This window comes from Drosophila simulans, chromosome 2L (genome assembly GCF_016746395.2).
Source record: "Drosophila simulans strain w501 chromosome 2L, Prin_Dsim_3.1, whole genome shotgun sequence".
NCBI lineage: Eukaryota > Metazoa > Arthropoda > Insecta > Diptera > Drosophilidae > Drosophila > Drosophila simulans.
Window position 1 is genome coordinate 13363813 of NC_052520.2, and position 14163 is coordinate 13377975.

General features: G+C 41.6%; 7 protein-coding genes across 11 annotated transcripts in view; 4 read left to right on the forward strand and 3 right to left on the reverse strand.

Moving 5' to 3' along the window:
* The window catches only part of LOC6732221, a 43278-nt gene that overhangs the window by 25817 nt on the left and 3298 nt on the right, over positions 1 to 14163 (reverse strand). For 4 of the 5 annotated variants that reach the window (XM_039291226.2, XM_039291227.2, XM_039291228.2 and 1 more), the window contains one exon: positions 2989 to 3108. In XM_039291226.2, coding sequence (XP_039147160.1) covers positions 2989 to 3108 — 120 coding nt within the window. Of the gene's footprint in view, positions 1 to 2988; positions 3115 to 14163 lie in introns of those variants that run through there. The other variant, XM_016178307.3, reaches the window with a different exon arrangement.
* LOC6732226 lies at positions 170 to 820 on the forward strand. Its single transcript, XM_002079319.3, has 2 exons — positions 170 to 544; positions 600 to 820. Exons 1-2 carry the CDS (start codon positions 221 to 223, stop codon positions 750 to 752), a joined length of 477 nt encoding a protein of 158 aa, XP_002079355.1. The 5' UTR covers positions 170 to 220; the 3' UTR covers positions 753 to 820.
* Positions 847 to 1852, forward strand: LOC6732227. The gene is made up of 2 exons (XM_016180104.3): positions 847 to 1330; positions 1394 to 1852. Exons 1-2 carry the CDS (start codon positions 941 to 943, stop codon positions 1571 to 1573), a joined length of 570 nt encoding a protein of 189 aa, XP_016024905.2. The 5' UTR covers positions 847 to 940; the 3' UTR covers positions 1574 to 1852.
* LOC27207877 lies at positions 3030 to 3955 on the reverse strand. Its single transcript, XM_016183516.3, has one exon. It carries the CDS (start codon positions 3823 to 3825, stop codon positions 3502 to 3504), a length of 324 nt encoding a protein of 107 aa, XP_016024906.1. The 5' UTR covers positions 3826 to 3955; the 3' UTR covers positions 3030 to 3501.
* On the forward strand, positions 8788 to 9779 carry LOC6732228. Its single transcript, XM_002079321.4, has 2 exons — positions 8788 to 9155; positions 9217 to 9779. The coding sequence occupies exons 1-2, from the start codon at positions 8894 to 8896 to the stop codon at positions 9690 to 9692; spliced, it is 738 nt and encodes a 245-aa protein (XP_002079357.1). The 5' UTR covers positions 8788 to 8893; the 3' UTR covers positions 9693 to 9779.
* Positions 9750 to 10690, reverse strand: LOC6732229. The gene is made up of 2 exons (XM_002079322.3): positions 10265 to 10690; positions 9750 to 10111 (listed from the first exon to the last, which is right to left on the reverse strand). The coding sequence occupies exons 1-2, from the start codon at positions 10551 to 10553 to the stop codon at positions 9795 to 9797; spliced, it is 606 nt and encodes a 201-aa protein (XP_002079358.1). The 5' UTR covers positions 10554 to 10690; the 3' UTR covers positions 9750 to 9794.
* Positions 10735 to 11633, forward strand: LOC6732230. Its single transcript, XM_002079323.4, has one exon. It carries the CDS (start codon positions 10735 to 10737, stop codon positions 11626 to 11628), a length of 894 nt encoding a protein of 297 aa, XP_002079359.1. The 3' UTR covers positions 11629 to 11633.

The window sequence follows — 14163 nt, forward strand, 5'->3', positions numbered from 1 at the left end:
AACTCATTATTTCTACTCCTTTGACAAAATCACAATGGTTTTGATAAAGCTATACATTTTTAATGCAGTCATAAAATATTTCTTCACCAAAATGATACGTAAGAATTTACCCCTGGTTCTTACGGTCCTATATACATCCATTGGTTTTTATGTCTGGGCACGGGTTTGTATCTCTAAAAACATATCTTAACGCAGAAATTATTTATTTTGGTTTAAAAAGATGGACGCCTATATGACACAAATTGAGTGTCCGATTCATTCACCGGAGTTTGTTCAAAACTTTAGCTGCAGTTTGAATAAAAAATCGGCAAATTCTGGATCTAAATCATTTTCCGCTGAATTTTCGTTAAGAAAAGAAGTTAGTGACGTCAGAGGCGTTTACGTATTTTCCTTTAAGCAAGGCAAATCCATAATCAACTACACTGCAATGGAACTTGACTATTGTCAGGCACTGGCAGCTCTACAATCACAAATTTTATTTAAGATTATTGCCGATGAGCTGCGACGAGTTTCGAACTTTCCACTGCACTGCCCTTTTCAAATGGTAAGTAAACTCAATATAAATATAAATATATTATATTGATAAACTTTTATTCAAGAACAAGAGATATTTCATTGATGAATTTACTATCAACTCAAAGTTAATACCCAGCTATACGCCAGCAATGATATTTACATCGGACTGCAACATATTCATTAAGAAACGTAGAGCCATGCAATTAACCATCCATGGTCGTGTAGTTCGCCGCTGATCGGTCGGTAAAAAGCAAATAAAATAAAGTTGACTACGTCGATTAATAGAATGGCTACCATACGTTTTAATGGGCTATATATAGTAACAAAAACAGAACCATTACTTTAAATGCTTTGAAGAATTAATGTTCATATTTATAAGTTCAATGGATAAAAGTCGGTCAGCAGTTGTGATTTAGCTGTAGTCATGAAATTTTGGCTTTTATTCTTTAGCACCACGCTCATATTTCACTGTATGAGATGCGAGGAGCGAAACTTTCGAGTTTACATCAACGAAGTTAACATTACACATTTAGATACGGATTTGTATGAAAAATTCGAGTGTAAGGTATACCAAGTGGATAATCGCACCTATATGGACTCGATTCATATTTTCAAACGCACGGTTGATGATATTACCGTGCATGCCGCCCTGGATTTTTGGAAGTTAAACAGCAAACAGAAAATGAAATTATATGACGTTGAGTTTGATGGATGTTACATTCTGGAAAATGCTAACAAGAACCGATTGTTCAATATGTACGTACAAAATTTGAAAAAGCATGCAACCGTTAAATTCAAATGCCCCTTTCGACCTGTGAGTATAATCATAATATAATAGTAAAAGTCAAGAAAACTAATGCGCTTTACTCCACCACAGAATGTGAGCTATGAAGTTAAGAACTTGACGATGAGCGAGCAGGATTTCCCTTCGTTTGTACCTCTCGGAAAATTTCGATCCCTAATTGAGTATTACACAAATCAAAAACTGAGGGCGCGAGTCATCGCAAGCGGTAAAATTTTGCCGTACTCAACTGACCCGTTTAAAGTACTAGAATGATGAATTTAAAATGTATCAACAAACTAAGCAAACTGCTCGAGGTTATTATGGCTTTGCAAGAAATTTGTTTGTTTTAAAAGGAAAGATTGTTTATAAGCGAATTTCCTCATCCCTAAAATATATTCAACAGGGTCAATATTATATACATATATACACAGTCAATATTTTATATTATATATGTATATATGGAGCAATGTATGCATAATTTCTTGTATTATATATACTTAAGCCCAAAGGTTAGAAAATTGTGAAGACCTATGATATATGTATTCTTGCAATAATGAAAGCCTTTTTATAACCGCCCCACGGGGGCGCCACTTCTTTTGCATCGAATAAGTTATACGACAAAACTTGCAGTTTTAACTGAGTGGGTGATAAGTGTGCTTAAAACCTTTTATGAAAATAAAACTAGTTTGGATCGGTAGAGTTAAGAAAAATACTGAATTGTTAGACACAAACTTTCGTTGAATAATTTATGGCACGATTGAAATGATTTATGGTCGAATATGCACTTTTCGCAAAATACGTCATCCGAGGGGACATCAATTACTTTAGTTTAAACATCCTGCCGACAACGAACGTCACACACAAATATGAGCTCCAAGTCGAGGGCACCAGGAGGTTAATGGATGTAGTCTTTGTGTGCAATGGGAAATGAGGGAAAGGAGGGAAGTAGGGTACTCGCTCACACAAGCCTCAATGTACATTTTCCATATTTTTTCGTTGTTTTTCAGCGAAAAGAACTTGATTACACGTGCGCTAATTTAGTTGCACGCGAAAACATGCGAGTAATCAAAACGGTTGCTGAAGTGCCAGACCGCCAGACCCTTAACTCAGCAGAGGGGACCCACCGTGGCTCCTTTGCCTTTCGGTATATACATACATATTGTACATATGTATGTTTGTATGCACTACCTTCGTTTTGAAACGCCCTGCTACCCACTGACTATGCCCACATATCTTTCAGTTTTCCCCAGGCCAGGACATCCTTAACCCGTTGGCGTTGGAAATTCGAGTTCATGGCATGTTCATGCATGTTGCCGGTTGTTCGTCCTGTGCGCGTTCAAAGGCGCACACAAATTTAATTTATACACACACACGAACGAGTAGGTATACCGATATATATATTTCTTTTTTTCTTTCTTTTAAATACAAGCTTGCACATTTTTTTCCTGAGCCCACACACCCACACACAAGGGGCAATATGCAATGATGGGTGGAGCAAAAAAATATGCAATAAATTTTTAATTTAAATCAAGCCATCACGCTTTCCCCAACCAAATTCCCAAGTGCGAAAGGGATTTGGGGGCCGGGAATTATGAGAAAGCACAGTCTGCACACCTCCATTTATGTACATATTAACATATGAATGCAACTCATATGTACATGCATGTATACATCACGTATCTACATACCTGTCTCTCTTTGTTGACTTCGTGGAACAACGGCCAAATGCTTTTTGGTGGGCTTCGAATGAGCTTCGTCTGTTGCAGTGCTAAAACTCATAAATGAATTTGACATGGGATCCATGCAGCCTGCAAAGAGAAACGGAATTAAATTCGTTAGTATTTTGATTGTCATAATTCGGTCATTGGTGATTTCACAAATATGCGTATTTAGTATGTATATGTACATATATTTTGTATGGACTAGTTGATTGCCTATTAAGGTAGCATTAGAAGTTTTACAATCCTATGATTTGTTATAAATAATGTTGCTAAAAGTTTCTTTATAAATTAAAGTGACCCCCAACAAAAAACACATTCGTTAAAAGAGGAAGAAAATTTACATCCAAATGACATTATGTACATTATGTATTATGTATGACATTTTTCTTATTATCTTTATTTTATCGTAAACACTTAAATTTGGCACCACCTAAACCGAATGATTATGCATTTGCAAAGGAATTCTTCAGGCAGGACCCTTCACTCAGCATCCACATTCAGCCGCACCTGCTGGCAGAGGTCCTTCAGCTGTTTGCCCGACTCCTCCATTGCGGTGCGCAGCTGGGAGAGACTGATCTTCAGCCGGGCCATGCGCATGTCGCCGGCTTTTAGCCGCACCTCCTGGTTGGACGTAAAGCCGGTGGCATCTCGACGAGCTCGCTGTGGGCGTGGGTGCTGTGGGCGTGGGTGCAATTGGAGGTTCCTTTGGGTGACCAGATTGGCAGCCAGACGGGTGTCGGACTCCACCGTCTGGTCGAGGCCATTGCTGGGGCGGCAGTGCGTCTTTGGTTTCGTTTCCGGCATTCTAGCTTGGGCGGTGGATTATAAACTTCGTTCTAGTCGATTGTTGTCACAAAAATTTGGCTCGGGAAATTGACATCTATGAATACGTACATATGTATGTATGGTTGCTGCGTATCGAAGTGTTTCAAATTGTTTGCCTTACTTGTGACATCATGTGCACGAAATACTGAGCTCGCACAGGATGCGATATGGTTCGGTATTTTGTGGTGGCCACCCGGAAAAGTTTGCCGACGGAAGGGGCAACATGTGTGCTTTGGAGCATACCACTGAACTTTAATTACAATTAACCGCAAATGATGTAGCGCTGCTGGTGACTTGCGGTCATATGCGAAAAAATGATGATAACAAACTGTTACCCCGTCTCTATGCGACTTTAAAATGCCATTTAATAAATTAAGTTTTTAGAAAATCACATTTAAACCATAAAGATAGGTAACATAATGTACTTAAATATCTCAAAGGATTTAAAGGATATTTGGTATACTGTTGCTTAGACCCTGAATGTCAAATTCGACTTGTTCAATGCAATAACTAATTTAAATCAATTACTTAAGTTAAGGGCAATAATTAATTCATGTCTTCCATAATTGAAATCGACATCCCTGGTAGCATCGCCAATGCAGGATACTGCAAAAAAGTGGAAGTAAACCTATTATTGTGCCAGGAGTGCCCGGACACACAGACACACTCCTTCCAGGAGGCAGGAATCCAGGAGTAACACGGACACGAACGAGGACGAGGGAAGGACGAGAGGCGGGGCTGACCACATGGGAGGACGAAATGGCATGCGATGGCCGGGCAAACTCAGCTCCTGTTACCTTGAGCGAGATGTAGGGGATGGGTTGGGGCGGGGGTCTTGCAATTAATTAAAAATACATGCACCGTGAACGAGTTGCAGACATCCTGGCCGTCCTCCTGCCTCCTGCAGCTGCATTAATTTGACCGCAAAATAAGCCAAGTATTCGGTGCAAGGCGAAACCATATCGGCAGAGCGAATATTTTCCGTGCCACCGCTCACCGCTAAATGCATTACACTCGAGACCAGCAAAATGATGTCCTGCTTTCGTATAAGCCCCCCTCCCCCCTACCCACACTCTTTTTCCTCTTTTCTTTTGCTTTTTTTTTCTTGTCTGGGAGCCAGTGGTCAGCATGTGGCTGGCAGAAAAAGGTCCTTGTGCTGCCATTCGTGCTGCGTAAGCTGCGTTCATTTGTAAACAACATAGTCATCGCTCGAAAACAATAACAAGCCCAGCCAGAAGGACAGCAGCTAAAGTTAGAGTACGTAAGACCTGAATAATTGAATACACTTTGCGAGCTCTGCACAAAAAAAAAATGTTATTCGGGCAAATTGAGCACGAGAAATAATTTAAAAAATTGTACTGTACATGGTACATGGAATGTTATACATGGCATAATTTAGAAGACCAATGACAAGTTTCGCATTTCGTAGATAAAATCATAAAATCAGCCATCGCAAATCAGTGGCCGCCTTCTAATCGGAATTTTCTGCTATCTACAAATTACATTTTCCTGCATTTGTACATATGGCATAGACAAAAGCCAGGCCAAATTGCGTGGCTTTTGGCTTATATGTACATATGGGTACATGGGTATAAGCAGGGTATGGGAAAAGTAAACAAGGCCAGGACATCAAATAAAGTTAAGCAAACAAGAGCATTAAGTGCATTGATGTTGTTATTGCCGTTGTCCGGGGAACCCAGAAAGCGTTTCCTTTTCTTTTTTACTCCTCGCTGGTCCTTCGTGGTCCTTCGTCGATGCCTTTGCCGATTTAAGGAACAACTTCATTAGGCAAGTGCTCGACCGGCTCCAAGCAGCCTGCTGCCGTCCTTCTATCTCCTTTATCGCCGTCTATTGATTTTCCTATCAATATTTCCATTCCATTTTACTCTCCCTTATCCTGTCTTCTACACGGTGTTCTCACGGGCATATTGCATTTCTATTAAATAAATATAAATACCTAATCATTTATGTTTTTCAAAACCATTAACAACCTAAAAACTTATTTAATTTTGGTATGGATTAAGCTTACTAAGCCAATTTTACTTATTGTGCATAAGTTAACCTGGCCAGTAGCATTTAATGCTTTTTGTAGAAAGCTCTCTCCATGCTAAAACACTAAAAGTAATTCTTTACCTGAGTACCAGGTATTTCACGGTCTGGTTACTTGACAATATGACATCCCTATACCTATCAGTTTTTTTTCTTCTCCATTTTCTACTTGCTCGTGATGTTTTTGCTAGCAGACACGGCGAAGAGTGTCAAATGCCATTAAATGCCAACTAACCAGCAGTGGGCCATGTCTAAGCGCCAAGTGGCCAGGTGAGAAAATAGCCAGCTACTGATTGCCACAAGGATGGGGAAGCGGCGGGGATCCTCCTTGGTTGGGGATTCACCCGGAATTTTACTTACCTCCTGCCGTAGACAAGAGTGGCAAACGTTTTGACAGGCTCTTCAAGCCTTTGGCAGGTGTAAAGCAATTCTTTAACTAAACTGGGACTTTAAAGCATCACGTTGTTTAGTGGAAAGAATATAAGTTAACACACACTCTATTTGTGTTTGAAAAGGTTATGAACTATTTAAAATTAAGCCCTAATGATTTATCTTAACAAGGCGAAACTTCAAGCCAGCTATCCTATCTGTACATCTTGACCAACATCTGAAAAACAAGCCAAGAAATTATGAGCTTTATGATAATAATATGGCACGACGAAAATCCGCATCTTGCCAGGCGCTAATTGAATGCATGCTGCGCCAGTGGCAAGTCCTTCTGCTCCTCCTGCTGCAGCCGAAACTGCCGGCTTTGGCCAAGATGATAAACGAGCTGGCCCAGGGTAATAGGAAACAAACAAGCATTAAGGCAAAAATATCTCTAAACAAATATTATTTACGAGCTGGCCAAGCACGAAGCGCAGACTGGAACTTTTGGCAACGGTTAGACGCCTACTATATTTGCCCAGTTGCACCATTTTGGTTATATAGAGTGATATATGTATACATATATATATATATTTATCGTGCGGCACCGAAAATAATCAGCCACACCTCATAAATCCAATAAAGAGGCCGACACATTTTCAGGCAGTGTAATCAGGAAGGTTGCCAAAAAATGGGCTGGTGACAACAAAGGGTGCGAATTTAATTAACAATAATTTCAAATGAAAACAGCAATTAATTTAGTTAGACATGTGTTATGTTTAGGTTATGTGATTTGCTTAAGCCTAATGGAAACTCTTTGTAGAAGAAATATCCTTTACCTTAATATCCTTGCCTAGCAAATTTGAAAGGATTTTCATTAAATATATATGAACATTAATATATGTATAAATAGTAAAATCTTTTCTGAGCGTAATAATGATTGAATGATTTTATATCTGTTGTTGTGGGCAGCTTTCAAATCCCTTTTTGTAAAAATGATAATTTATAATCGAATGGATTTTCCCACGAAATGCATTCACGAAATTGGCTTTGTTTAAATCCATTATATGAGACGGACAGCACGATCGATTTGCGTGCCCCTCGGTGCCGCCTCAAAGTAGGCAACACAAATAAAGCTTAACATGATGCAGCCGAAGGGGCGAATTGGGAGCTGCGAGCTGGCGGATAAAGGATGGTGGCCACTCAATCCCAGTTGTTCTGCTTCAACACTTTCGCACAAACACCAATCAACTGGCAGATGAATCAAGCGCAGGCGTTGGCTGCCCAGTTAAGCCCACTCCGAGCACCCACAGTCCACACAGCCCACGTAAACACCATGCCCCCCGCCCTTCCCACGCCCTGAATTCAATTTTTTGGACAGGCGACAAAACTGCGCCACAAAGGGAGGAAATGGGGGGAAAAGCGGAAGCAGCGGCAAAGCAGGGAGATGCAGTCCATGGCAACAGCATCATCCAAAGGCAAACACACTGGCCGGCACATGCGAGTGGAAAATCAATAACGTGTACGTTTATCTTATTTTCTCGTCGCAGCGTCTGCTGTCGTTTCATTCCCCTCCTTTCAAATATATAAATATAAATCTTCGGCGCACTTAAGCCTTTTAAATGATAACAATGGCCGGACCAGAAGAATCATTCCTTCCTTCGCCCCAACAACCCACCGAATAAAAAACACGACCACTGAGTAGCAGGTGCGCACTGGACACCAAAGGACTTACTCTACTACAGGACAGCATCGGGAAAAGTTCCACATTCAAGCCCCTCGGATTTTGATTTCCCCACTGCAAATGTGCGTACTTGCTTGCCACATGCCACATGTACGTACCACCCGGGCAAGTCGAGATATTCCATGAATTTATTATGTCCCCTCTGCTTTAATAGAGTTTCATCGAAAAGTTTCCCTCGAACAAATTATGAAATATACGGAGACAGCTTTTTGCCATTGAACGGAAATTGTGGTTTAAATCTGGGGGATGAATTTTGATCTAAAGCGAATATGTGCACAAAAAAAAAAATATCAGATAATAAAATGGCAGTTTATGTGTGGCCTGAAGCAAAAGTTTTTATCTTATTTTATTTATTGTGCTGGTATATTAAAGTAGTTGTTGGATCTTACATTTCGCGGTAAATGGCTTTGACCTTGCAACTTCCTATAATAATTATTGTAATTAAATAGACTGTGTTTTTTATTCCCTTTGAAAGTTTTGAAATCTCAGTTGAAGAGCAACCCTACAGTTTGCTTTGGTTCCTAAAATGCACTTATGCAAAATAACATTAGTGCAGTAGACCGTCATAATTGTCATATTAGACAGGAAAATCCATAGACGACAGTCGACCCTGAAGTGTCGATGGACAGCAGCTTCTGGTTCTGCTGGCCAGACAGGAAAGGAAATTGCTTAATTTAGCGCAAAAATTATCCACTGGCCAACGAGGCTCAATTGCCGGTCTGCCAGGGTCGTTTGAGGCAGATGATAAAGCAACCCTTTGCTACGAATTTCAGCCAGACTGATTTTAAATGACACGAATGGTAGAAAATAAATTTAACTCACACTCATGATTTTCACACAAAAAAGATATTAAATCACAACGGCAAGAAGCGACTAGAAGACCTCTACATGCTAAGTTCAAGAAGTGACACCTCTGGAGATGATATCTCCATAACTGCACAAGCAGAAAAAAGAGTGGATAGCATCAAAGCGCCATCTGTTGGCTGGAATGTTGAAAACAAAGATGTCCAGATTCCAGAGGCACATCTAACCCACAAGCAGATTAGCAAGTGCAATTTTTTTGAGGAATACATCAAGCGCACAAAATGTGAATATGGACAAACAAGTGGACTGAAGCGATTCCGATCCGAAGAGTTAGCTATTAAGCAAGGTAAGATATATATACCATTTCGTTGTTATTGAAGGGCTAACAGCCTTTGAAATCTTAACAGAAGATCAAATCGGGGAGCATAGATCATCGAGTCTTTCGCGGCTATCGGATGTCACAATCAAGCCCACCTGCGAGGTGAGTAGTCAGACTTCGTGGACAGCAGCGGATGAGAGTAATATGGATAGCAAGGATTTGGAGGCGAAGCTAGCTGCTGTGTGCGGCGGAGGTATCGATCCCAAAACGGACAAGCCCAGCAAGATCCAGCAGCACACGATCCACATCGAGGTGGAGTCGGTGACATCGGCCACGGCTATGCAGAGACCACCACTGCACCAAAGGATGTGGCAGGTCGTTGTGCAGACGGCGTCTACGATAGTCGCATTCGTCTACACGATCGGCGAGAATTTACCAATGGCGCTTTTCATAGTCCTGTGCCTGTGGTGCCTTTACCTCTTACTAAGTCACTTTTATGGCAACTGGCAGACCAATGTCAACCAACAGAACGAGCTGAAGCGCAACCTATTGCCGTCCAAATAATTGTAATAAGAATGATTCGTTTTGCACGTGATTGTATAAGTAAAAATGCAGTAAACATAGTTAGCAGAACAGAGTTCCAACCAGCGAGTTGCGCATTCTAATTTATCTCAACATATTGGGTGTGCAACAACACATAATGGCGAGACTACAATATAGCGCCGAAGCGAAATCGGTAAGCATATAGCAAAATCGATCGGCCAGCGGCGGTCGACCCAGTGCATTTGGTATCTGGATGGAAACGGCATCGATGAATATCGTGTGACGTGTCGATTCGCAAGGTGCCAGAGCCGGGGCAAAGTCCACAGGACACACTCTGATGCGACGGCGCGGCTGTTCTGTCTGCACGCCGATCGAGTGGATGTCCTTGAGCCTATCGCTGTCCTTCTTCCTGAAGATCTCCACATCTTCGTCTGAATTTTCTGCGGGTTGATACAATTAATAAATGCGGGTGACATCTCATTTCACCAAAATGATGGATTTTTGACAGATTTTCAGAGTTTTCAAGGACAACTCCAAGAGACAGTTTCTATAATTTTTTTAAATTTGTTTATACTTCATTCTGATATCTTTACCTTCCGCCAATGCCTTGGACATCCAACCGTACCAATTCCTTTTGTTTGCTCCGCCTAGATTCGATTTAGAATTGGTGCGAACGGTGATCGAGCTGTGTGTTGCAGCCAGATCACTGCCCTCCAAATCCTCAAAACATTCGTCGGCCTGAAAGCCCAAAATGTCGAAGAGCCGCTGGCAGGTGTTCTTCTGCTCGGACAGTTTGCGGGGCTCGTTAACGGCATCCTGAACCAAATCGCCAATTAGCAAGTTAATGACGATCGCAGTCTGTGGTGGCTCCCTGCACGCCATTAAGTTTACAGCGTCCACAGATCAAATTTGGAAAAGTATCGAAAAATGTCTTACAAGCTACTGAAGTCAACATAATTTCGCCAAATACATCGATGTTGACAACTATCACACCGGAACTGAATTTATCACTCACTTTTTGTATTAGCTGGTCAAAAAAATTCCCAGTTTTCAACACAACACAATGGATAATCATATGGATAAGAACGATGAGGACAAGAGGTCGTCATCTCCGGATTCTCAACATCAAGTTATAATAAACATGCCACATGGTCGTGTTGTGTATCTTCAAGATGCGAATTTGGGCGCCACAGAGACGGAGGCTTCTACACAACTTGACCTACAGGAGCATCTTTCGAATGCGGATCGGATGGAGAACAATCGGGTGACTTCTGAGCTGGATAATGAGCCGAGCACGAGTGCTCAATCCACAGTTAAGCGCCAGAAATCGGAAGAGGATCAGAGTATCCAGACCAAGACAGGGATTTTAAAAATGCCGGGATCCCCTAAGCAGTTACATAATGTACTGGAAGTAATCTGTCGCTTCTCACGCGATATCCCTAATGCAATGGAGGGACGGGAGCAACCCCAACCGGCAGTGATTGTCCAAATACCACAATATCGCGAACTGGGAACCCAGACCGCTGAGTTGCCATCCCGGTCGCAGCGATTGCGTTTGGATCTGACCGACCTGAGACCAGATCCAAATCCACCGCCCTGCGAACGCACGCATCACACATTCACGATCAGTGGCAACAATCTGCCGGGCAATCCTCGCCAGCTTCGTCAAACGATCTGCGCGCGAATTGGACGCTCCATCTGTGATTTTGTGGCAGCCTTTTGTCTTTGTCTGCAGGTGAACAAGGATTGTGTCTTCTGTCTGGGATTCTTTGTGGCCTTTGTGATCAGTGCCAGCTTTCTGACTGCCTTCTTCTACCGCACCCTCAGCTTCTCCTCGTCGCCGGTGCGAGTGGTTGCCAATCCGGTGAGCGGCACCATGCGCTATGAACTTGCCACGCTGCGATTCAACGGAGGGTACTACTACATCTATAATAGCAGCCAACAAAAGTTTCTCTAATCTAATTGGAATTTGAGTTTTATTTTGGTGCGGGTTCTCTAGCTTACTTCTTAAATGTGTGATATAATGTTCTGTTAAAAATAGTGATCAAATTCTTATTGAATTTGTACAACCTTGTATTATAGTTTAATTTTAAAAAGAAAAAGAAATATATTCGTTGGGGTATACTCTTGATCAGGATCTCAAGCCGAGTTGATCTAGCCATGTTCGTATGAACGATATCCTTAGATTTAAAATACATTTTCTGTTTATTTTTAAGCTGCCTCGAAAAAAGTCGGGTTGCGAAACTTTGGAAATGCAAGCAAACCGCATGACCAGGTTCAATCAATGGTCTTTCAGCAGTTTTACTGGTTGTCATGGACTCCAAAGTTTGCAGTTCGCTTACGCCGCTGCCGCAATGGTACTGCCTTTCTTCGCCAACTTTTTCTTGATTTTTTTTTCTATTTTTTTGAGTTTAACTCTAGACAAAAGTCGCTCTGTATAGCGGGTGGCAGAATGGTGCATGAGTGGATGGAGCGAGGATAGACCTTGTCCGGCTTGACTTGACTTGACAATGGGTCACACAAAAAGTCGGCCTTTGGGTACGGGAAATTGGCCACAAAACGTTCGTCGCCTGCTGTGCCAGGAGCAGGGCGGTCGCCAACTTTTTGGCAAGATGCCCGGGCACAAAGGAATTATTGTTAATATAGGCAATGCCAGCCAGGCCCGGCCAAAACGAAGACCAGCAGGCCGGGAGGGGGACAGGCATTGACCGGGGGGATGTCTTTTCAATATAATTTATTTATGCGAAATATGGCAAATATTCTTTGGAAATTGTATGCCCAAATAAATAACGAACTTTTTATACACTTTTCAAAGAGATTTTTTCGGCATTTCATTTGCTAGCTTTTTTATATGTCCCCCCATAGTTTTAATATATATTAAGCAAAGAGGAATTACCAATATTTTTGTATTTTTTTAAATTAAGCATTATATTTTTATTTCTATACTTTATCTGAGTAACTTGAATTGGCATATATTTTTTGCTTATAAGATTACATAGCGATTTTATTTTCATTCATGCGAATCAACTGGCTTTTTCACAAAGAAGTACCCTTAATTTTATTGACTCCTTGGAGGAGGAGGGCTGCTGTCCAAAACGGATGAGCTGTTATGATAGCAAAATCAGCTAAATTGAATTTTACATAATACACTGCTGCTGTAGCCGGGCATATGTACATGCATACTCCTATATGTATGTATATGCACATAAATATCTACCCGATTTTCTGGCACTGTATGCTTAACGAAATTTGGTCGTGGGACAATTAAAGTTCGGGGGGGCGATAAAAAAAAGCGCCTGGAATTGCCAAACAATTTTTGGATAACATTTTAAACTTGGCTGGGAGGTGGAAATGGGGGCGGCTTCCTACTTTTCAGGGAGGCTGATGATGATGGGGTCGGCAACGAATGTTTGACTTCAATGGGCGAGTAGAGCGACGCGGGCTTCCGCCGGCAGGAAATTGAATTGCACGAACACGCGAAATTACATCATTTTGGAACCACGGTAAACAATTTCCCGTTTGAACCTAACACTTTTTTTCTCATATTTTATTATTCTCATTTCATTCTCGCTGCATATTTTCAACCAATTTTTGTCAGGCAAATTTTTCGTTGCCTAGGTGCCCATCCACCAATCCTTGTTAACGGCAATTTGTGCGAAAATATCAATTTCACTTTTTTTCCCCCTTTCTTTTTTCTCGTGCGACCATTTTGTGTGGGATTTGGGCAAAAGGAGAGCACCCGTGTGTTGCAATAAAAAAAAAAAAAACAGAAAAAGAAGAAAAGCATTATGATAACAACAAAGGCAGCCAAAACGTCTGCAGAGCCAGATAGACTGACAGCCAGCATATAGAGTACCGGATACACAGTAGATACATCGATACACATGCTAGGTTTCAAATGAAAAATAAGAAAAAAAGAAAAGTGGGGAAAAAAGCGAGAATCCATGGATCCATGCCACTCCCACTGGGGCACAAGCCCTTCGCGTTCTCAAACATGGCAGCACTGTCAAGTTTGAAAGGATTATTGCCACTTGCCGCTTGCGGCGAACGTTCTTAAAATGTAACACGTTTCAAACAAGTTTAGATACGTGTAGTGTATGTTTTGTCTGTCGGTCGAGTAGTCTGGGCCTCGATGGCTATATGGCTATATGACCGTATGGCTGGGCTGGCTAACACTCGTATCTCAGTCGGTATCTCTTCGGGCCAGCGTCTATGTAAAAAGTCATCAACGGGGGCCAGTTTGCCCAGGCCTAGGAATCAACAACAACAACAACTACAGCAGCAACAAAAAACAGCCAGCAGAGGCAAAAACAAAATACAAACGGCGGCGACTGGTTTGACGAGCTTTTTTCAATGGGCTCGCGACCAAAACCGAAAAAAAATTACGAAAATAATAAAAAAAAAAATATAAGAAAAAAAACAGACAGCCCTACACTTGGCTTGAACTCTCCTCTGGCCAGATCTTTAGCCAGCTTCGTCCCGGGTTCAAATC